This window comes from Chenopodium quinoa, unplaced genomic scaffold (assembly GCF_001683475.1).
Source record: "Chenopodium quinoa cultivar QQ74 unplaced genomic scaffold, ASM168347v1, whole genome shotgun sequence".
Classification (NCBI taxonomy): domain Eukaryota; kingdom Viridiplantae; phylum Streptophyta; class Magnoliopsida; order Caryophyllales; family Amaranthaceae; genus Chenopodium; species Chenopodium quinoa.
In genome coordinates this window covers 513,647-537,989 of record NW_018744620.1, presented here as the reverse complement: position 1 = coordinate 537,989, position 24,343 = coordinate 513,647, and the positions used below count along the sequence as shown (strand labels likewise).

The window sequence follows — 24,343 nt, the reverse complement described above, 5'->3', positions numbered from 1 at the left end:
GGGCAACTGGAGGTAAGTCAGGGGTGGGAATCTTCGTGTGGCCAGACTTGGGTGTGACGTAATCACTGTCTCCGGAAAAAAGAGCCAGATGCAGATCTCCTAGCTTGCATAACACACGTTACTGAGCTGCCAAGTAACTTTCTCTAGCCAAGGAACACTTGATACTAGAGTAAACTCCATTCCCATAGTTCAAGTCCACAATATCAAGATTGTACAGAACATGCTGGAACTTGACAACCCTTTTTGCTGCATCTTGATTTGCAACCATGAAACTGTTGACCAGGTGCTGAAAATACACTCCATCCCAGAAGACAAAGATGGAGTGTATACTGTAATCCAAGACACCCACTTATCGGTGGCGAGCTCAGCGACCTCAATTGCAGAAACTCGAGCCTTTGTTTCAACAGTCAGAACATTTAGCACATCTATATAATCAATACAAATATACTTGTCACCCTTCTTTTCAGTGGGTACAGCAGGCCACTTAATTGGATTCCTGTCCAAAGGCCTTTCCATAGACTCTAACCCTAAGTGCTTCATCTGGTATAAGAATTCACACTTGTCAAGCCTAGCAATGAGCTCTGATAGATGTCAGATCATTAGTCTGCAAACCATACTCTACCCTCAGCAACCGAACTGCCTATTCAGCTGCCCGTTCGCGCGACACATCAACAGACACAACATTACCACCTATGAAAATATAAGGTGATAAGCCATCATCTGTGACCAAAGACAAGCTCATTGCATTTCCAAGCACGTCGACTAAACTGTATACAAGCGGTGGAAACTTCAAGTACCCTATAACCTGCCTTAGAAGGCAATGAAAAGAGATTGAAATTTTGCACGGAACTGGCTCCATAACTTGTTTCCAAGGGCAATGGACATTATCAAAAGGTAGCTGGCTAAGGTCGCAATGGACAAAAAGGTGAGCAAGTAAGCCACTGATGAAATAAGGCAGGCCTAAAGGAGTCATGCTAAGGGAATCTATGACGAAGATACGTTGCGTAACCCACTGCATAGATGTTGCAAGAAGCAGGGGGATAAAAACATACATAACAATTTAACAGAAGAACAAAAAACAGTAAAATCCATCTAATTCCAAATGAACACTTAAGATAATCAGAAAAGGCATTAAGCATAAACTACAACCAATAACACAAACAGAAAGGAACAACAGATAATTAATGATAACAGCCTAAACATGCATCTCATAGAGCTACCAAACAACTAAGAACAGCTTCAAAGCATGCATGAGTAGTGCTACTATATAACAAAAGCAGTTAATACTTACAGTAGGTTGTGTAACAGCAACAACTATGCAACCCCTGGGGTTGTTATTTCTACACAAGGGAAGTCACAAAAAAATGGCACAGATCAATAATACCTAAGAAACAGGACACTAATAGTTATGAAACTAGAAAAGAAGACAACCTAACCAAAATAGCCATGAAACTAAAACAGAAAACATCACAACAAGACATATACAATCAACATAAAATTTGTAACACCTACATTCCTATAGTAAAATGGAATGAAACATATTCCCAGCTACAAATATCAAAAACATAACACAAAACTCCATTAATAAAAGTCCTATAATTACCACCACGCGACCATGGTGGACCCTATACTAATACCATACATATTAATGCCATACCATTTACAAAACAACACCAAATTAGAAGAATGTAGACTTTTTTTTTCCACATTTAACCCAGTATAAGGATATGATTTGCGAATACAACTTTCAAAGGAGAAAACAAACATTGTCTAAGTTCCATTAACACAAAGCAATGTTGAAATTTAATGCTAGTTTGTCTTACAAAAGTCTTTGATCACAGTGTTTATTCGTATAAGTCTTTGATCATAGCGATTATTGTTGATATATGTAAAGTTGTCTGTATTTAATTCGTGTATGAACATCTAGTTTGATTAATCCAAGCAGACTATACAATTCTAGCAATTCTGGACATGTTCATATTACACTACAAAACATTTTGAATTAGAGTTCAAATTTGCAAACAAAGCAAGAAAGGGCTACCTTAAATATAGGTTTTCTCCCTTGAAAAATCCTGCTATGTTTGCAAAGAAGAACTCTAACTTCTGCCCCCTTTTATAGCCTTCAAATTGGCAATGGAACACAACTTGCAAGGCATAATAAACGCTAGTCCATAAATTAACCAATACAAACCCAACATGCTACAACCCAACAAAGCCAAATCTATCAAACTCAACTTAAGATGTGAAAGAAAAAGTAAATCTGAGTTCCTTTTGTCATTACCAACAAAGAGCTAGCCATTATAATCCAATGCAACGAAAGAACCACTGAATAATTCGAATAACCACCAGGAAATAGCATAATAAGTCCTTGCAAAACTTAAAACTAATTTATCTAAAATATTTAGCACCTTGCAAAACTTAAAACTAATTTATCTAAAATATTTAGCACCTTGCAACATCAAAGCTAATGTGAAACACAAAACATGCAGTGGAACAAAATTAATCCACAATGATAAACCTTAATAGCAAAGAAAAAACTTGTGGTCTTGTAAAATCAAAAATTAATCCACAATGATAAAATTTAATAGAAAAAAATTACAAATGACATTCATCACACCAGTTGAACTTAACAGCAAAAAATTACAAAAATGAAATGCAAATAATTAGACAATACAATTCAACTCTCATAATGATTAAACTTAATAGCAAAAGATTAATTACAAATGACATTCACTCACACCGATTGAACCTAATATCAAAAATTTACAAAATGAAATGCAAATAATTAGACAAATACTATTCCACTAATCCACAACGATAAAAATTAGTAGCATAAAATTACAAATGAAATGAGCTCATAATAATTAAACTTAATAGCAAAAGATTACAAAAGTAAATGTAAATAATTAGAAATCTACAATTCCACTAATACATAGCACTTTGAACTGTCACTTGACACTTGCATGAGGGAAGCCACGCACTACACAAGCCAGGAAGAAAATGCTGAGTTGGCCACTGCAAAAGAAATCAGCAAATGTTAGCTAAGGACAAAGAAGTAATTGGACTTTTTTTGTTGGTTAAAAGTGAGGGCAAAATAGGGTTCACACTATTCATAAGGAGCAATCCTTATTTGCAAGTTGTGACTTTTAAAGAGTTATAGATAAGCAAAAGATAATTACTATATCTCGTAAAATTAAATTACTATATATTTTTACCCCGCATTTAATGGTAAAGCTTTTTTTAAAACTTTAGTTTTCCAGAAATTATCTCTCTAAAATTATCCAGACTAGACATTTAAAGTATCATCCAAATAATTAACCATATCTTCCAAACAATTAACCATGTCATCTAGCCAACTAATTTTATCATTCAGCCTAGACACTAAAGATATCATCCAAACAATTAATCATAACATCCAGGCAATTAATGATATCATCCAGCTAAGACAATTTTTTTAGAATTTAATTAATATCATCTAACCACGACTACTAATATTATTAAGACAACTAATCATATCATTTAGACAATTAATCATGTCAATCTAGTCAATTAATTATATTAGCCAGCCTACATACACACTTAAAGACATCATCCAAACAATTAATCATATCATTAGACTATGAATGATATTATCCAGTACATTAACACAGAGTAGTTGCTAATACTAAATTTGGAAAGCCTAACACTACTACTATCGAGGAGTTAGATGAGGCTATGCTTTCAAGCCTAACTGATAATAACAAAGAAGGTTCAAGCATCGAGGATAGGAGTGAAGTTCATGTGAGTGACTTTTCTACCACTAATTTATTTATAAAGTGGAATTTATATGTTCTAATGAAGCTGACCCAATGCCTCTTGTAATCAACCAAGTGCCTTCTACTTCCACATCCACTACCTTCAAGTTCTCCTCCAAGACCAGGAAAACATGGAAGGCCACGTAGGTCAAAGGTGAAGAGCAAAAAGGGTAAAAAAAAAAAAAAAAAATCCTTGGTATTGTTTCTGCAGGTCCAAGAAGCATAAAGGAAAGAGCTCTAATCATTTAATGACAATTTGTTCTCCTTAACATGATATGAATGTTGTACCCACACCCCCTTTTTATTTTCTTGTGTTAGGATGATCAATAAGTCTTGTAAGGCGGCGGGTTTACGTTAATTTTATTTTAAAAGGTCAATTCAAGGGTAACTTTAACAATTTTTATGATAAATTTAATCCCTTTAAGAGTAACTTTTAATTTGTATTCAGTTTGATTGTATTTTAATGTTTAATTTTTAATAGATAATGTAGGCACGAAAATTTTAATTAAGTGCCACGCTGGATATTATGTGAGTCAAAAGTCAAATTATTGACTAATTGGTTATTTGACATTTAATTGAAGTAAATTAATTGGGTGAGCATATTAAATATTAGCCCATTTTGATTTGGTTTATATGATTGTCAAGCCCAACATCCAATATACATCAAAACCTAACCCTAGGTTGTCTTTACTCTATAAATAGAGGCTCTTTATTCATTTAAGGAGGAGGAAATGAAGAGAATTAGAAAACCTCTCAGAAGTCTCTAAAACTTTCCAGAGAAAACCTCTCAGAAATCTTTAAAACTCTCAAGAGAAAACCTCTCATAGCTTAGAAGAATAACAACAAGCATATGCGTGCCTTTCTACTCTAGAAAACCATCCTTGGACGAGATCAAACCTCCACGACCCTCAACAAGGGAGAAAAGAAGAACTTCGGAACATCAAGTACGGTTCAACCTCTACGTCAACAATCTTTGATCGAGATCAAGCCTCATCGATTGGCCCTCAATCAAGAATTCAAGTCAAAGGTTTGCATTAGACCTGCAATCTTGACCCGACCCGACCCGAAAACGTAAACCTAAAATTAACCTGAACACGAAACTGACCCGACCCGACCCATACCCGACCCGAAGTGGAGTTGATTCGAATTTGACCCGATACCAGAATTGACCCGACCCGAAGTTAACCCGATACCCGAATTGACCCACCCAAACTCGACCTGACCCAACCCGAATTACCATTGACCCAAAACTCGAATTGACCCAATCCGACCCGAACTCGACCCGAATATTGATTGACCTGAAATTGACTCGACCCGAACTGACCCAACCCATACCCGACTCAAACGACCCGTTTTCCAAGTCTGGTCTGCATCAAATATCTTCGATAAAGATCAAGCCTCGTCGGCCCTCAATTAAGAATTCAAGGTCAGTCTGTTAATTAATTACATCAAAGTCAAATTGGAGATTGAATCAGAGGATCAAATTAGAAATTGTACCCAGAAATTATCAAATTAATAAAATTAACACTTTTTATTTTGAGTCTATATTTTACATGTTTAAAATTTGTGTTTACAGATTCATGCTGTGAAGACTAATATAATTAATCTAATACATTATAAGTGTTTTTAAATGGTAATATTTATATAAGGAAAATGCTAACTTTTGTAGTAGTAACTTTAAATAATTTTAGAGTAACTTTAACCCTTTTACAATTTATAACTAATACTAAAATTGCAATCACTGATATCATCCTATCCTAAAATTAAATACATGACATGTTGTCATTAAAAAGTTTACCTCCAAAACTATAAATGATGTCATCACATTAAGATTTTTATTTTTTTTATTAAATTTTGATTATTTATAATAATAATAATAATAATAATAATAATAATAATAATAATTATTATTATTATTATTATTATTATTATTATTATTATTATCAATTTCCGAAGAACGGTCTATTCTCTCTAAAAATTCTAATTTGATTTTTCATCTTCAAGTACCCTTTTCATTATTCAATTTTTCTGTGAGCTCTAATTTGTTTATTAATATTTGATGTATTTTTGTTTTGATTTTTTTTTTTAAATTTTGGTATGAAAAATAAACAAATTTAGACAATTTATTTGTTTATATCATACATCGCACGAGACTAATCTAATAACTTAATAAAAGTTCGTCTTAATCTAGAATTTGCATAGGGTTATCAGTCAAAGTATCTAGTTGCTTTAACTGTAGTCCCGAGCTCCCGACTAGTTGGTTGGAACTTAGAAGCTATAACAGTATAACCCACCTTGTCAGAAAATAAAATATGTCTTAATCATAGTACAATCATCAATTCAATCCTCATCCTAAACTTTTAATATAAATATAATTTCATAATTATATAATATCACTTACTCTACTCTATTTTTTTATCAACCTTCTTCTTACCAACTCTTTATCTCTCTTACCACCATTATCATTCATCAAAAATCTTCAAATTAATCCCAATTCAAACCCTAATTCAACCGCAAATTTTTAATTCCCAATTTCAATGGCGTTAATTACCCGCAAATCAATCATCAAAAGAATGATTTCAAACCCATCTCTAATTTGTAGATCAATTTTCACTAATACTTCCATTAATCATCATTCTTCAAGCTCTTGTTCTTCATCGCAAATGATTTCTCCTCCTTCTTCTGCTTCGTTTTCTTCGTCGTCTTATAATGTGAGTGGTGCTGGAGCTTCGTTCATGAGAGGCGTCATGTTTACGAAACCAGATCAACCTCTTGTTATTGAAGATTTTCAAATGCCTCGTCCTAAAGCTAATGAAATTCTCGTTAAAACCAAGGGTATTTAATTTTCTATACTTCTTTTTTTATTATTTTATTTTGTTGGGTTTTTGTCATTTCATCTAATTTCATTTTTAGATTATTTTTGTTGTATGAATTTCAGCATAAATGAATTAAGAAAATTACATGCAATGGGTAATTATTTATTTATTTGTTATTTTAAATCTTACTTGTTTGTGTTTGTGATTTGATGGTCTTTGATTTTAGCTTTTTTCTATGAATTTTCCAAAAAATAAAAATAATAATAAAATAATAAAAAATAGAGTGAAGGTAAATAGAAATGATGCATATATCAAGAAATGTATGATTTGTGTTTGAGAAAACTAAGAAAAGGCTTCTGAAATGTGTTTTTAATGAGCCAGTTCTTCGAAATAGGTGTTGTAGCGTTTTTTATTTTGCAACTGTTAATTATTGCTCCATATTCGTCCCAAAATCAACTTAATGAAAAGTAAATACATTTTACTGTGACCTTCGTTTGATTTTTTTGGGTCTAATCAAACTTTGCGAAGTTATTTGTATTATCATTAATTATTTACAACAAGAAAACATTACTGTCAAAGATAGAAACTACATCTCAAATACTTACCTTTTAAAAAGTTCAAGCAAACTCTTATTAATAGTGTGCGGACATTAATACCTCTACAAATATTTGTTTACATGTTTTCCCTCATTATTGTTGTCAACACCTAACTTTGTGACATAAGGTAAAGCCGAAAGAGCATCTTGAACGTGACTAGCTATGGTGTGCGGCGTGCATTAGCCATCCTAGTACTGTAAAAGTTAATTAGGATTATAACGAAGTATCTGATATTATTATGTATCTAGCTATGCTTGTATGTGATAGGAGGAAGGGGTATATAATTTGTATTTTTAAAGGCTTGGTAAGGTTGAGTGAAGAGAAATTAATGGACTTGTTCTGACATTACTGTGTGCAGCATGTGGAGTATGCCACTCTGATCTTCATGTGATAAAAGGTGAACTTCCATTTGCCAGCCCTTGCATTCTTGGCCATGAGATCACGGGTGAAATTGTAGAACATGGTCCTCTTACCGATAGCAGAATTATGCAAAGGTTGATTAGCCATGTTCTTAACTTCTTACTGATATGTTATTTTAATTTTCAAATTATGAGTATTTTTTCAATATGCTATATGATAGAATCCATGGTGCGATGCATAATGTGTGATTTCTTATGTATAGACTTGACAATAGCTGCGAGCAATACTTAATTTCGCAGATGTCCTATTGGATCACATGTTGTTGGAGCTTTTATCATGCCTTGTGGTAACTGTTCCTTTTGTTCAAAGGTAGATACAATGTTGTTGTTGTTTTTTTCAAAAACTTTCTTTTAATTGTATGTTTTGCTACTTACATATTTTTATGCAAAATAGGGGCAAGATGATCTCTGTGAGGATTTCTTTGCATATAATCGAGCAAAAGGAACTCTTTACGATGGTGAAACACGGCTATTCCTTAGAAGCAATGGTGAGTAGTGTCATCGTTACCAAACATTACAGTATCATTTTACTTCAAGCTTCTATGTTTTAACAAGAGTTTAATGTTTACTGCCAACTTCCATTTTTTTTCAAAAAAAAATCCTCAATGCTGTTTATGGGTGATATTTGTAGCAATTTTTTTTTATTTTTTCTTTTATTTTTTTTTTTTGCTCAAATATTTACTCCCTCTATTTCGTAATAATTGCAACACTAGACATTGCACAAATTTTTAGGATAATTATGGGGTAGGGAATTTTTTTAAAAAATATAAATATATTTCGTAGGATAGAGAAATAATTAAAAAAATAATAATAAAAAAAAAAAAAAAGTAGAGTGAGTGGGGTTGGTAGGAGAGAGATATAATAAAATAGTAGTAGGTTCTTACCAAACACATAAGTGTTGCAATTATTATGAAAAAGATGTAAAAAGAAAGTGTTGCGATTATTACGAAATGTAGGGAGTAATTAGGAGGGACATCTATGAGTCATTACTAGGAGTTAGGAGAGCTTATTACGGAGTAACTGTGAAGCATTGAATCTGTTTATTTTCAGATTTTCCAAGATAGATGATAGGATAGTTGTCTTTCCTTTTAAATTTTAACTACATTGAAACAACTCCAAATTTTGAATCTCTCGTTCTACCTATGTTTGGAAGACTAAGGTTCTGATTTCTGAAGTGGGTGAAAGTATTTTCTGGGTTGCTAGCTTAAGAAAATTTACTAATAGTGAGAATTTGAGAGTTTGGAGGCCAAACAGGGCATTATGTTCTCACATATGCAGTTTATCTCATTCTAGTGAGGAGACAGAATCATTTCTTTTTTTTTTTTCTTTTTTTTTGTGCATTGTAGGCAGCAACTTTTCTTTACAGAGACTTTTAACTTTGGTAAGGCAATGTGCTTCTCATTTATTATTTTGGGTTATCTACTAATACAAAACATTGAGGTTTGGAAGGTGAATTGTGTGAGCGCTTAGTTGGAGAGCACTGGTAGAATTTTCTTGGTCCGGAAATTTTTCCAGCCTCTTTATGGGATAAAGTAATGCACTCCTCATAGGGTGCTCTTTAGTGTGTCTGTTGAATTTCTTTTTGGTTCACCATACTTGATTTTTGGTAGGCCCCATTCTATGCAATTTTTATTTTCTTTATGTTGACATGCATATATTTTATGAAAAGAGACATTATCTGTTATTTTCTGCCAAATTGCCATATTGATAAGTTGGCAAACAATTTCCATATAGTCTTCCCCTTTGAGAATAAGTACCCATGATGTCAAGCACTGTCTGATCTCACAGCTTATTAGATATGCAACATGCAATACCTCCTTTACTCTACGATAACCTCTTGCTCACCTGAAATGTTAGAAGCTTGAAACCCATTATTAGTTTCTTGTCATGAGGTTAGCAATTGGATTCAGCATCCATGGGAGCTCACTGAGTTAGGTATCTCTAATATACCTAAGTCAACTCTTACGTGGATTGGTTTCCTAAATAACTAAAATACCCTTACTTTTATTTACGTAGTAATTTAAAACAGAGTGCTCCTTATTGCGAGTATGAACTTGTTAAGTCTCTTAGCAAGTTTCATCTCCCACTGCAGATGCATAACTTAAGTTTCTACTCAACAATCTGCATGTGACTGATTATTTAAGGTGTCAACCTTTGCAGGGAAACCAGTGTACATGTACAGCATGGGAGGCCTTGCAGAATACTGTGTAATTCCAGTTCATGGCGTAACTGTGCTGCCGGACACATTGCCATATACCGAGTCAGCAATTTTAGGCTGTGCAGTATTCACTGCTTATGGTGCTATGGTTCATGCTGCTGAAATGCGTGGTGGGGATTCTGTTGCTGTGATTGGTATTGGAGGCGTTGGCTCCAGGTATGAGTCAGAAATTTTCGTTTAGTGCAGTTTGTCGCTAAGGAGTAGTTATATTTTGTATGCTGGATTTCTTGGTTTCATACAATTAGGTTCATCTATAAGATCGTCATCTTCAATAGTGTCTCTCTTGTTCTTGAACTGGCCTGGCCGACTTGATTCTAAAATCTTGGTTGCTTGCATGGTTACTGTAAGTCTGAATGGGTACTTAGTTGCTTGCATGGTTACTGTAAAACTGCTATTTATCTGGTTTATTTGTAGGAGAGCAAATGCGTGGGACAATTCAACCTATTAAACTATTCACATATGGGGTATCATCTTGGTGTGTCTTAGTGCTAAGTTAACATACAACCTTTCGTTAGTAATTTTTCTCAATACTATTTTCACAAAAGTGGGGCCCACACTTACCCACCTTATTTTCTGACACTTTTCTTCCCCCATAGTCTCCGTGCCCTAAAGCAATACTAACTAGCTATGCACAGAAGGATAATTTCTTTTAAATAAAAATTCTTATGTTAAAAGGGAAGGGGTGAAATCTACAACTCCGAGAATATTTAGTTGCCGGTAATGAAATAAAGTGTAATTCCCTTACCGACTCCTATGTAGAACTTAGCTGATTTGTGCGTAAAGAAGAAAAAAAACCACTCACTTAGTTACTTCCACACATCAATAGTGTATTTGTAGACATCAAAAGACTGCATTTATCCAGGGATTGTTCTTCTCCTCCATAGTTCTTCTAAGTCCCAAGAGTTGCATACTTCACTTGAAAATGCTCCTCCATTGTAGCAGGGCAGATCCACCTTATTGTGGTAGATTTAAATATGCTTGCACTAGAACATATTTATGATTCAGAAGCTCTTGTTAATTGTTAGACTTCTCATTCTTGAGAATGAAGTTCATTGTATATGCATAGTGTAAGTCACTTGTAATATAACCAACTTTGTTATATTTTAATTATTGACTAATCTTTTTGCTGATCAACTTTGGATGAATGGGATTATATGACAATAGATGCATGTCTCAGCTGTTTGCAGATAGCCCGTGCTTTTGGTGCTTCTGCCACCATTGCTGTGGATATTAGTGATGAAAAGCTCATGAAAGCTAAGGATGTTGGTGCCACCCACACAGTTAATGCTCTGAAAGAAGATGCAGTTGAAAAAATTAAAGTGATGTACTTACTCCTTCTGTTAGCTTATGAATTTATATGCCTTTGAGACTACTTGTTTACATGTGCACATAAGTCTTCATATTTGAGACTGGGTTTTATCATTTTACATTATAGATTCAGATCTGCTTTAGACTACGACACAATTAAAAATACCGAAGTATATTGTTCTTCATTATACATTGTTGACCTGCAAATTCTCTTTGAGATGGGTTCTTGATTATGGCTGTGAGCTATGCTCAGTTTGTATTCTGTTTGTACATTCATCGTACTCTTAAAGTATGATGACCTTAATCCTACTTCCTCCTGTTTATGCCAAAAAAGTTATCATCTGATTAAGAATTTTCATGATGGTTGCTCCAATGGATGTCTTGTGATCAAATAAAGCTGGTTGAGTTTTTTTGGCATTATTTTATTCATAAATACGAAGCATTTGATTTTCTGTGATTTTGGACATTCTTACTGGGACCCTTGACAACTACTCAGTTCTGAATGTTCTGTTGGCGTTTCTCAGATAATTTTCGGACACTTTATTCTTGTCCACATGTTATTTTGTTCTATATGCATTATTTTAAGTGTTAGTATATCCTCTTGTTTTCTCACTTCGGCCTTAAGATGCTGTCAAATTAAATTTAATGTAAAGCTTTTCTCTCTCTGTTTTTTTTTTGACAGGAATGTAAAGCTTTTCATTTCATTATCAATGTGCTAATGTTTTCATGCATTTCACGATAAGGTTATTTGATTATTACGCTGAACCTGTTTTCCAATTGTCTGTGCAGGAAATAACTGGGGGAGCTGGTGTTGACATTGCCATTGAGGCTCTGGGAAAACCACAAACTTTCCAACAGTGCACACAAAGTGTTCGTGATGGAGGAAAAGCTGTCATGATTGGTCTTGCAGATTCCAGGGCTAGAGGAGAGATTGATATAAATCGTCTTGTTCGTAGACAGGTGTGTTGCACATTTAATCTGGTAGTTTAACAAATTGTTTTGTGTAACATGCTAGTTTGGAAGTTATTGCTGTTTGTCTATTAATGGAATAAGAAAATTGGCTAAAAGCATAAATAAATTGAAATTCTGAAATGAGGAGATTGAGCACCGCAGTACATATACAAATGTATATGTGCTTCATCTACTGTAAGCATATAGTTGGCCAAAGGTGATATATTTTGGGTATGTTTTATCGATCAGCCAATAGAAATAATTATATTGAAAAGAAAATAAGAAAATATAACCCGGCCTACTCCCCTGCCACCCCATCTCCACGACAACTCCAAATTATATTGCCTTCTTCCCATCATATCCATACAGGGCTTTGTTTAGAGAGAGAAAGGGTGGAGATAGGATACTAATCCCAAAAAGAGCATTTTCCTTGTTTGTTTAAGGGACTCAGGATTAATTTTGGGGATTGGGATGAGTATTAAAAATCCCTTACAGCCCCTTTGATAGCCGGTATTGAATAGTGGTAATGTGAATCTAAATGTAATTTTGCAAACAAAGTAACAACCTGATGTCCATAGTCGCAATCCATGATATTAAATATTGACCACATCACCGAACTATGACCACATTGCAAAAGGTTTATTTTTTCCCCTAAATTTATCATGCTTAAGTAGGTGCGAACTGCATGCATCGCATGCGAAAGTGGTTTTGCGGATGTACCGTGATCATGATTGCATTTGAGATTTAAAACCGTGGCGCAATTTCCCCCCACCCCTCCCCGGATTAGTAATGGATGGAAATGAGAAGTTGCCGAAAAGTAAAAGATGATTTGGGATGAGTTACCATTTACTTTGGAATGGGCATTTTTCACCACTTATCAAACATGCTATTAATCCCACCATAATAATACCTAGAGGGTATTTGTAGGACTTATCTTCCCAATAATTGTTAACTTATTATCATTAACATCTGTTACAACTTCCATTCCAATTACCTCCATTTTTTACCACTTATCAAACATGCTATTATTTGTAGGATTTCCCCAAATGCATTCACCATGGTTAATTTTACTCAAGTAAAAAAGATGGGTATTTTGTTTATTTTTTACAAAATGAAAATTAATAAATGGTTAAATTGAAAATATACTATACTCCGTATAATGGATAGTTGAGATTAAAAGGTTATTATGGTTGTCAGAAAACCATTATAAAATCTTCACCTAACACACCCCACTTTGAACATCTTGATCAATATTCAATACCCCAACTGCAATACTATAGTGGCCAGACAATGTATTTCAAACCTAAACTCAAGCCCAAGAGGGTTAAACCAGCAACCCTTGTAGTATTGCACACAACTTAAATATGAAGTTTTTCTATTCATCTAGTTTTACCGTGAATTATGTAGCTGATACATCTTGATTTCTATATATTGAGCTACAGGTGAAAGTTATTGGTTCATATGGAGCTAGAGCTAGACAGGACCTACCCAAGATAGTCAAATTGGCAGAAACAGGCGCCTTTAATCTCAGCTCAGCTGTTTCAAAAATATACAACTTTGAGGAGGCAGACAAGGCATACAAAGATCTCAGTCAGGGCAGCATCATTGGTCGTGCTGTCATCAGTATTACTTGAAGCTCTGGGTGGATGTCAAATTAATAAAGAATAAAAATAAAAAGATGTTTGTGAAGCTAATTTCATGTATATTCTGAATGTATCAAAGAGATGTCTGTGAATTACTTAGAATCTTAACAAGCGCATGAAGCAACTGCTTGCTGGAAGAATAGGGTCGCTGTAGACCCTCATCAGCTTCTTTCGTCTTTTAGCTTTAGTGTTTGCTGATAACAAACAACAAATAAAAATAAAATTTAACCTTCTGCGCTTGATACACTAATTTTATGAAGTATTAGCTTGTAATGGCTCTTGAAATGGATTCAGGGTATCTCAAATGTTAGTATAAAATTGGTTGGTGAATGGCATGGCTCTAGTTTCATGTACGTTCAATTTCAGTGGTAAATTTAGTTGATGGGATACATTAATCGCAGAGTGATACCTGCATTATAACTTGTTCTACATTGTTGTAAATTGGGTGGTTTACAAGTGTGATATGTTCCTAAAACCTTTTTAGCTGTAAAATCTTTTCAGGGGATTGTTTGTGCTAAAATGCTTTCAGGCTTGAAGTTAACGATTTATATTATTTAATAAGACCCTAAAATTCCCTGCCCATGGTCACTTAGTTTGGCCGCGATATACAAATGGGCAAAAAGATGCACACAATTACACAAGTCACACAACTTAAGGGAGTTCCTCAAAAACCTTTGAGAGTTGGAGTGAGGACCAACCCATCCTCAATGGGCGCCGAAGAATTTGATACCCTTCAAACCCATCAGAATTTTGCGCCCCTTACCAGCTACAACCGAATATAGATCATCAACAATAGCAACTTAACTTGACCATTTTGGTCTTAAAGAGCTTTAATCACAAGAAGATTAAGTTATATTGTACTGGTAAGTCCTTACTTGCCCACAAAATAAGTGCACATTTAAGTTGTGCTTATTATTATGGGACAGTTGAAAAGCCAGACTATTGTCAAACTATCACAATTCGCAAATTTATACAATTGTGATTAAATCATCATCTTTTAGCAAAATTTCCCCATGAGGCCATGAGAAATGAAATCTTAAATTTCTTTTGTTTTGTCCTGAACTTTGTTTTTTCATTAGTCAAGTGCCTTTATGTCAACACCAAGTACAAAAGATTTCGCACCAAATATATTTATAGCTATGAACATCTGACATGCACTATAATTGTCAATTCTAATTAAGAATCATGGGCGTAGTCATTTACAAAAACTGATGCTCTCATGGTAGGAAGTCTACTACTATACCCACGGAACCTACCCTTGCGGGTCTTTCAAAAATAGGGAGGTCTCTAAGTCCTAAAGCTCTAACTTGATTATATTTCCTCCAATGAAATTAACTACGAAGCACCTTAATCCGAATCAACAAATTTTACATGTCCATAACAGTGCAAAATTAGAAGCAGCACTGGGTGATCTATTGAATTAGATAGGAGGGTTTAGCTTAAACGTATACGTAGTACACCCCCTAACTCTATCCCATCAAAACTTTCCACTTATTGGAATACTGCAGGAATGCCAAAGAAGGATTATCCTTGGGAGGAGCTCGCACCCTAGTGGACCTTCTAAGAATTGCATCTTCAATTGCAGTTCTCCGGGCAATGTCTTTGGATCTCTTCTGCAACTCCTTGCTGCAAGAAATTTTGTTAGATAAAAAGTATAGAAATTTAGACAACCAGACCTAGGACACAACAGTCACTTAAATATAGCTAGCATGTGATGTGACTGCACAAACAAAGCAGGTTTACCACCTGCTTGGGGACAACACATGGAAAGGTCGATCAATTACGATTGTATGGATATCACTTATCACTCACCTTATTCTAGAATAATACTTGTCAAGCTGCTTTTTGAGAGCCCTTTCTCTCTCCCCCTTTGGATTCAAGGAACCCATCAATGCATCAAGCTGTGGATTAACATAAAATTACATCAGTAGAACATAGACTAACAGCAAACTCCTCAAACTTTGCAACAAAATCCTCCTAGATAAATGCATTCTAAAATATTTAATACATTGATCAAGTTTGATGTTCCGAAACAATATCCATAAATAATGCTGAGAAAAGTATGCCATGCTTGCTCTCTCTCTCTCTCTCTCTCTAATACCCACTAAACAGAAACTCCCTCCGTTTCATAATTTCTTGGCACCCCTATTTTTCAAGATCAAATTTGACTCTTAATTTCTCTCGCAAGATAACATGGAAGTGTATCCATTGCACAAAATCCAAGGGTACAATTTTTATAACTTTTACTAATATATATTTGAGAGCAATTATCAGTCAAAGTTCAACCTACAAAAAGTGTTTCTTATACTCCAATTATGAAAAGGAGGTAGTATTTCAAACATAAATATTTATGAATAACACAACCTATGAGTCTCCACGTTCTAGGAACAGAAAACAAGTCAACAAGTGCCTTAGGAGGTTCACAGTAATGTTTAATTGGGAAATTTAAACTCTTGGATGAAGTAAGAAACTTAAATTACCTCTTCTTTACAGCAATAGTAGCCCCACTGCTTTGAGTCAGAACTCTCAACAAATACTCGCCCATCACGCCGGAAAAACCAATATCTGTTATAATCTCTATCCTTGCCCAAGGAGTTTGTCCGAATAACTCGTTTCTCCATTTCCTTTTCAAGAAAATCTTTCTGAGGTAAAAGCAGAGATACATTATCAGTTAAGTGTAACACCCAAAAAAAAAAAAAGGCTCTTTTAACTCTAGCACATACATTCTGGTTTCCATGCATTCATATTAAACATACAGTGACAACCACAAACATCATACAGATATAGAACAAAGCAAACAGATCGTGATTTAGACTATTATCACTGGCCCCAGTAGTAGAAGTTCGATTCTAGGGGAGGGTCTTATGAGAGCAGGCCCATATGGCAGTCCCCACTACGCACTTTTTAAAGATAAAGAAACAAAGAAAAACACAAACCCTTTCGTCTTTGCTCTTCTCCAGATCTTCCAATAGCTTCTTTGTTTTTTCCCTCAGTCCGCTGTTTTTATGGCCACTCTCACTACAATAAACCCAGAAGATGTCACAAGACATACATCCAGTTTTACATGAATGTTTCATTGATAAGAAAAAAGAGACAAACCCATTCTGAGACACGTCTTTCTGTTCAGAAGACAATTCAGCAACATGTCCATTCTCTAAACCAGCACCATTACTCCCTGCTACACATGAGACTTCTTCAACAGTACCTGAATTTTGCTCCAGCACAATGCCATTGGCTTCAGAAACAGCCTTTAGACGTTCTTTTGCCTCCCTCTTCTTCTTACCTTCCTCTAATGCTTCACCTCTTTTCGAAGCAGCAAGTGTCTGTCGTTCTTCGAGCCGCTCATCTATCTTCGCCCTCACTAGATCAGTGGCAATGGCTTGGTCAACTAATTCCTTCAAGATTCTCAATTTGATAGGAGGCTCTAGCAGCCCATAATGGCCACGTTTTATGGTTGGTATATGAGTGGATAATTCAGAAATGTCAATCATTTCAAGAAAATCACACAAATATTCTGTCCATGTAATTAGAGTAATCTGAAAATATTAATATAAAAAAAATGATGAGTAACAAAATATGATATCCCTGAAATGCAAATTACTCGATATGGACAAAAAGGCATTATGCCAATTAATTATAGAGGAAAGATGCTTTTAAGAGAAGCAGGATTAATGTTTGACCTTTGGTTTACGCTTCTTACGCTGGATCACTATATAATATAGTCCTTCGTCATTCATAAGCAAGCGAAGAAGACTTGCATGGGTTTCCACAACAAGAGTAAGATTGCTGTCTTTGTGGCATATTGCCTTTTCAAAATCTTCAAAAGAGAATGGCCACAAGTAGAGCAGCCTACTAAAAGATGAACAAAAATCCCAAACTAATAAAAGATCTCCAACAGAATCCATTTGAATGGTGAAGTCTCTTGATGGAGTAGGACGGTCAGTGAAAATTGGATCATCAGCACCAGGCTCCACAAGCTGGTCATCAATTGGATACTTGATGGATTCATCCCCTGTATTTTCAGCAATGACAATTGATATAGTTAACTTGTAAACAATGATATATTCAGCATGAATAGTGAAAAATGCAAGTGAAGCATGAAGTGTCTTTACTAGATGTACCCATCTACCTAAAATTTATAACAGCACCAAACCACAAAATAAATGAAAACTCCTAATGGAGCAACCAAGTACCACAGGAACAATATGGCTTTATATCCACTGTTACCCACCATTCTCCAGATCATTGTCTCGGAGCAATCCATTCTCTGTTTGTATCTTGCTCTTTTTATGTTTCCCAGCGTTTCCTTCTTGGGGTTCCTAATCATTTTCAAAGAAAACAAAAGTTCATTAACAACTCACATCAAACAAAAGACATTCAAGGAAAAGGGAGGATGGGTGTGTGGGGAGGGTTGCCCGTTGTTACTCTCTCACCTTACTAGTCTTTCTCTTCTTGTTCTTAATCACGCACCCATTCAAAAAAGAAATTTTGCCTTTTAATTCTTCGGGTGTATCAGTAGGAATTCCATACTTTGATGCCAAATTATTGTGAATTACCCAAGGAAGACTCCGATATGTAGACTCCCTAATATAAGATTTTAGAACCTCTCGCCCAAATGGAAGTTTTTTACGAACAAAGTCTTCTTCACCTACCACAGCAGTTCCACTTATTTTGTCATCATTATCAAGCCATGCCACCTCATAACGACCTTTGCCTGCTTCCTCATCAAAAACTTTGATTATCTTGCATGAATGTACACAACCATCCTTCTTCCCTTGCAACTTTGCACCCTCAACCAGGCTTTCTTGCAGCTCTGCTTTGATTTTGCGGACCAAATCGCTTAGCGGAAGCATACCTGCAGTAAAGAAGAATAACTACTTGAGCATGTATAACAGCAGAGTTTCCAGAGACTTGTAGCTGGGAAGAGCAAATAAAGTATGGTGAATAAAACAACTCAACAGCAATATCACGCCTCAAGACCTTATTCCTTTCCAATCTAGGGAAGACACCACACACTGACTGCTTTGTATTGTTGTACAATGCATATTCATCTCAGGGTGTTGATTAATACAATGTCCCCAATCCAAAAGGAAAGACAACAGACAATTTCAGGCTCATGGCAAAATGCAATTGGAGAGATGAAACTCATAAGTCATAACAGGCTATATTCAACCCATTTCAAATTCCATTATTACTAGTATCTTTGGGAAAAAAAAAATCTAGTAGCATAATACTCTGTAAATAGAACAGTAGAATACCATAAAGTAATTTGAGTTTTTCAAGAATGTCAGTCATGTAAAAAGAAGAGGGGGGGGGGGGGGGGTAGGAAGCCCCAGGGGATATCAATGATTCAATGCAACAACCTCATTGCATTAAGCACACATATTAGCATCCAAGCAGGAAATCTACCAGCTGCCGTGTGAAATCTTTTCAGCTATTACGCAAAAGTACATGAATGATGCTTAAGCTTTCTCCCCCTGACTTGGATTTTTCCGGAGTGTAGCAGGACAAAATCACAAGGACTTCATGATATTATGACAAGAAAAAGAAGCACCTTTAATTAACAAAGAGGCTTTGTCAGGAAAACACAAATAACCCAACATGATATCACCCAGAAGCCTGAAAGAATTGAAGTAGGGAGGTAAGAGGTAAGAATAATAAAAAGAATATGCCCTTACAGACCCTGAGTCCATAGCTAACTACATGTCTCAACAAAAAGGGTTGTATATTGAAAATGAAGAGAAAATATTACAGAAAATTGACATAACAACAGATGCCCGGACATTCTACATAGGCCAAGAAATCTGAATAATGTTCAATACAGAGGTGTTACAATCAATCTCTTCCTTTAGGAGAGACTCTTTAATTCAACAAAAGATGATAATATAAGGAAACACATCCACAACTAGTACCTTGCGCATGAAGCACTTGAGAAAATCACCAACAACAAGATGCTCCAATAGAAGCTGAAGCTAACTAATTTGCAAGCAAACCAGCACTAACATGACATCACAAATCGTCTATACATCACACCTTCAGGTGAGCTAGAACAAGAACTGTAGGTGACACCCTCTTATATATTGTAGCCTGTCAAATACACAAACTTTCCAGGCCATTGTATCTATCTTTCCACAAATTTCTACATGAATTCTAAGTTGTCACTAAATGTGACATCTCCTTATCCCCTGTACCCTAAGGGATAAGTCAGAAAACAATACATGTCTCTGTTCATCCAATAAACGTAATCTAATGACACTCCAGATCATATTGGAGTAACTACAATAAAGTCTATTTTTCCAGTCAATACTCCTAGCCACTGAAAGATAGTTAACTAAAAAACCTGATAAAATTTTGGTCCATTGATGACTTAAACCCAATTCGATTTTCTCCATAAATTAAATTAATAAAGTTCCATTGCAGATCTTTTCTATGGAAGGCTATGATTTCTCTATTTCACTATATGAACCAAGTCTTGCTTAGGCGATGGAGAAGATATATGTAATGGGAGGTAATAAAAAATTCTTATTGAAGCCTATGAAAGAAAGTGTCAGAAAGAAATGTTAATTGCATGAATATCAGCAATAATGATACAAGTCTAATCGATAAATAACTGAGAGAGACTATGTTCTCCTCAATTTTTATTAGAGTAAAATCAGCAGAAATAATTAAGTTCGACAATATTAAGTAGAAGTCAGCAAAATAAAGTCGAGGAGAACATAGCAGTGTGAATTGCCTCTGATTTCTCATTGATGAACAGATCATCATGTTACTATTCAAAAATATCCTCCCCATAGGAATTGGATGTAGCCAGTCATATATGTGCTTGACCAAGCCATCCTATATAATATGAGAAAAGAAGAAAGAACTTTGAGGGTCACTGAAACAGTTCATCTGGAGTTACTTTCCACAGCTTGTGACTCATATACCCACAACAAAATCAAAGACAAGCTGCTTGAGAGAAATGAACACATATATATCCCATATCTCAAAATAGTCACCACTCCATTATCTGATTAATCTCCTCATCTTAGACAAAGTCTTAACAAGCATAACTAAGAAAGTCAAGAGGCCAATGCTTGTACTGAGCTTACTTTAACAGCTCCAGCGGCAAGGAAAAAGAAAGCCTTTTGAGCACATTAAATCACTTAACTAGATTCAAAGATTGTCCAGAACCTTATTCTCCAGGACAGTGAATTATATAGGGTGAGTACAGTAGTAAATCCTCTTTAAAACCTATTCAAGACCCTCATCCTTTGGGTATATGGAGTAATACATCCTTCTAAAGTACTACTGTAGTCTACACTAATTTAATTATCTAGGTAGGTAAGACTAGCCCAGCCAACCCAAGCTACAAACAAGGGTCGCAATTTCAGCTAGGCATAGCCAAGTACTTGGTCCAAGATTGGATGACAATATCATCTAGCGCTATTCACAAAGTCAGAGATGGTATATATTTACCACTGAAACACTATCTACAGGAACAAATTTCCCAATGCACTCCTCTGTACACCTTTCCTTCCGCATTACTTTGTCTAATAGAATACAAGACTTTCATTACAAGAACGGGAGAAGGGGGTGGTTAAATATATGAGAGAGAGAACAGGTAAACTGAAGGACAGGTTGAAAAAGACAGAAATTACAGGGCAGAATAAGCAGAGGCAACTCCATAAACAATTAGTTCAAGAATATGCCTGCAGTTTCTGATTCCTTAGCAACAGCATTTAGATAAAAGGCTAGGCACTACAAAAACAATGGCTTATGATATTTGCATATGCAAATATATCAACAGATATCAATTTAGCACAGCTAAAGGAAGTAACCAATAAAATAATGTAGGTAGCAGCTCTCACTATATTGAATAGTTCGCAGTGTAGGAACAATAAACTCTTCAGGAAACTGCTGAACCTTCTCTGATGCACGCTGCTCTGAGACCAAAGCCTCCTCATATGTAAAATTAGACTTTCCAGTTACTTTACATGTCCATATTCGTTGGCGATATAGATTTATCCGCTTCAAGTATTCTCTATTTAGAATCAAGGAATCCAAAGAGGGGGGGGGGGTCAAATACATAAGAAAAAAAAAAAAAAAAGCAATACATAAATCATTTACTCAATTTAAAGGGTCATATGTGAGGATACTGATAATCTCGAAAGATCTCTTTAGTAAATCGAATTTGAAAGACAAGTTCTCGAGGCTGTAAATCACTGGGGGGTTCCAACAATGAGAATGGCTTCCTCTTGAGCAGCGGCATTGTCCAACTCAATCAAAAAGTCAGCAATTGATGCCCAGCACTTTGACACACCCACCCACGAGCAATGCGTCAATGGAGGCGAAAAGCAAACCCTAGCATGCCTTCAGAACAACCAAAAAATTGATAAATTTACAACTATCCCACTAACTATCAATGGTCAGCTCAATATTTCTAAGTTCTACCGCAAAAACAGTCCGAACCCAGAATCAAAACGAACCCGAATAAACAATGTATCATTACATGCAAAATAAAAAGTCAAAAACCCTAAGCGTACCTCACAAAATCAACAAGAACCCAGCAAAATTAACCACAAACGATACAAATCATGCAATACCCATAAACATATTCAGCAATCAGACGCATAAATTGGGCATTATACATCAACAATGCAACACAAACAAGCAGCGATCATCTATTCAAAACCCTAAAACATGAACTAACCCAAACAAAATCACAAACAATTGAAACAAAAAACGAACAAAAATCCAATACTTTCATGCATACAACATAAAAATTGTACAAACAAATTCAAAATCACAATACAACATAAACCCAATACGTAATCTGAAACATAATAACACAAAAAAATAAAAACATAGTGAACAAATTGTTCCCGCCACAAAAAGAAGTAAAAGAAGCAATTAAGTAGGAGAAAAACCCAGAAAAAAAATGCAAAAAAAAAGAGGAGAAAAACTTACAGAATTCTGGGAATTGGGTGTAAATTGCAGGGAAAATGTAGAAGGAAAAAAAAAAAAAAAAAAAAAAAAAAAAAAAGAGAGATAAAGGAAGAAGAAAGAGGAGAGAGAAAGGAGAGAAGAAGGAGAGCGATTCTTGTGGGGGTGAAGTATAGAAAGAGAAGTGTAGAGAGAATAGTGAGTTTATATTTTTGAGTTTTGGTGGAGGTGTCTCGCGCTACTCTGTTTTTTCTTTCCTTCATTCTAGGAACCAAATTTTTTCTATTATAATAATAATATAAATATAAATATAATGTTGTTTACATAATTTTAGTTATAATTTTATTTTTTTCATGTTATTGGTTTAAGGTGTACTACTTTCGTTTTACAATGGATGCATTGTTTTGAATTTTTACGTAGTGTATAATGTATACTTCATTAACATAATGACATATTTCTTTACATAAATATTATTTGTAATACATGTGGTCAAATTATGAATAAATGATGAAAGAGTCAAAAATAAATGTTGTCAAAGTTTGAATATTAAATGGAAAAAATTGAAGTGATGTGTATATTAAGAAGGGTAAGTTGGATTTTATGTTGTTATAACGGTTGGAGGGGAGTCTGAGAAACACAATAGAGATAAACTTACTTAAAAGTCCAAAGAAAGGTTTTATCCTCAAACCAATCAATTAATAACTATATCAATTAATAATAATAATAATAATAACTATATACTAAAACATACACCAACAATGACACGTGTCATTTTAAAAAAAAAAATCTTTAGCAAACAAATCTTATACATAAATAAAAAAAAGATAGCAAAATAATACATAAATAAAAGATTTGATATGTTTTTCCATAATATATACATTAACGAGAGTGAGAGATAGCTCAAGTGGTTAGAGTTGCCCTCCCGATTGTAGGTGATCTTGGGATCGATTCTCATCACTCGCCCTTGTGGCTCTCTTAACACCAAAAAAAAGAAAAAAAATTATATATATATACATTGACAACTATATAAACTTAGGTAAAAAAAATAAATAGTAAATCAAATTTTTAACATAAATTGTGTCAAAATGTTATGTACTACTTATTACAACAATAATTTTATTTATTTTTTATTTAATTATATGTTAAAAAGCTCCAAGAAAGCAATTTGAATTTCAAATATCAAAACAATAATTAAAATTGAAGATTTGTTGTATCATTCTACAAATAAATATTGTAACAACTATAAATTTAGGGGGGGGGGGGGGAAGCTTCTTAACATAATTTGTGACATACATACGGACTACAGAGTGTAATGTACAATGTTTTAAGAAATTCATATGGTTAACAACAAGAAAATTGTACCAATTTGTCGATGAAATTAAATATATAAAAATATACATATTGTCAAATGCGTTTTAAAAATAGCTATCTGGCTAATAGGCTTTTTTATATATAATAACTAAATACATTATAGGCTCTTTTATAATAAATTCATAAACTCCATATAATATTTTAGAAAAATTCTTTGTTAATTTAAAAATAGTTATCAAAAATTATCGTGCATGGCACGGGAACTAACCTAGTTGTATATAAGAGCTCCACTTGTGTTATAAAATGAATGTTTTGTTTTACCATATCTTTCACTATGGGACACAAATTTAATCTGATTTCTC

At 34.5% G+C, this 24,343-nt stretch overlaps 2 protein-coding genes across 4 annotated transcripts; one reads left to right on the top strand and one right to left on the bottom strand.

Moving 5' to 3' along the window:
* Positions 1 to 6,192: 6,192 nt before the first annotated feature.
* Positions 6,193 to 14,098, top strand: LOC110700134 (alcohol dehydrogenase-like). The gene is made up of 8 exons (XM_021877624.1): positions 6,193 to 6,629; positions 7,565 to 7,700; positions 7,866 to 7,935; positions 8,020 to 8,113; positions 9,786 to 9,999; positions 11,021 to 11,162; positions 11,941 to 12,111; positions 13,545 to 14,098. The coding sequence occupies exons 1-8, from the start codon at positions 6,332 to 6,334 to the stop codon at positions 13,734 to 13,736; spliced, it is 1,317 nt and encodes a 438-aa protein (XP_021733316.1). The 5' UTR covers positions 6,193 to 6,331; the 3' UTR covers positions 13,737 to 14,098.
* A 752-nt stretch (positions 14,099 to 14,850) lies between these two features.
* On the bottom strand, positions 14,851 to 22,972 carry LOC110700133 (DDT domain-containing protein DDB_G0282237-like). Of its 3 annotated transcripts, XM_021877621.1 has the most exons (11): positions 22,695 to 22,972; positions 21,884 to 22,097; positions 21,596 to 21,768; positions 18,179 to 18,600; positions 17,977 to 18,064; positions 17,426 to 17,757; positions 16,845 to 17,281; positions 16,682 to 16,763; positions 16,226 to 16,387; positions 15,558 to 15,646; positions 14,851 to 15,371 (listed from the first exon to the last, which is right to left on the bottom strand). In XM_021877621.1, exons 2-11 carry the CDS (start codon positions 21,994 to 21,996, stop codon positions 15,215 to 15,217), a joined length of 2,055 nt encoding a protein of 684 aa, XP_021733313.1. In that variant the 5' UTR covers positions 21,997 to 22,097; positions 22,695 to 22,972; the 3' UTR covers positions 14,851 to 15,214. The 3 variants fall into 3 exon arrangements, with proteins under 3 accessions (XP_021733313.1, XP_021733314.1, XP_021733315.1); XM_021877622.1 differs by lacking the exon at positions 22,695 to 22,972 and having other exon boundaries at positions 21,884 to 22,673; XM_021877623.1 differs by lacking the exons at positions 21,596 to 21,768; positions 21,884 to 22,097.
* Positions 22,973 to 24,343: the final 1,371 nt, after the last annotated feature.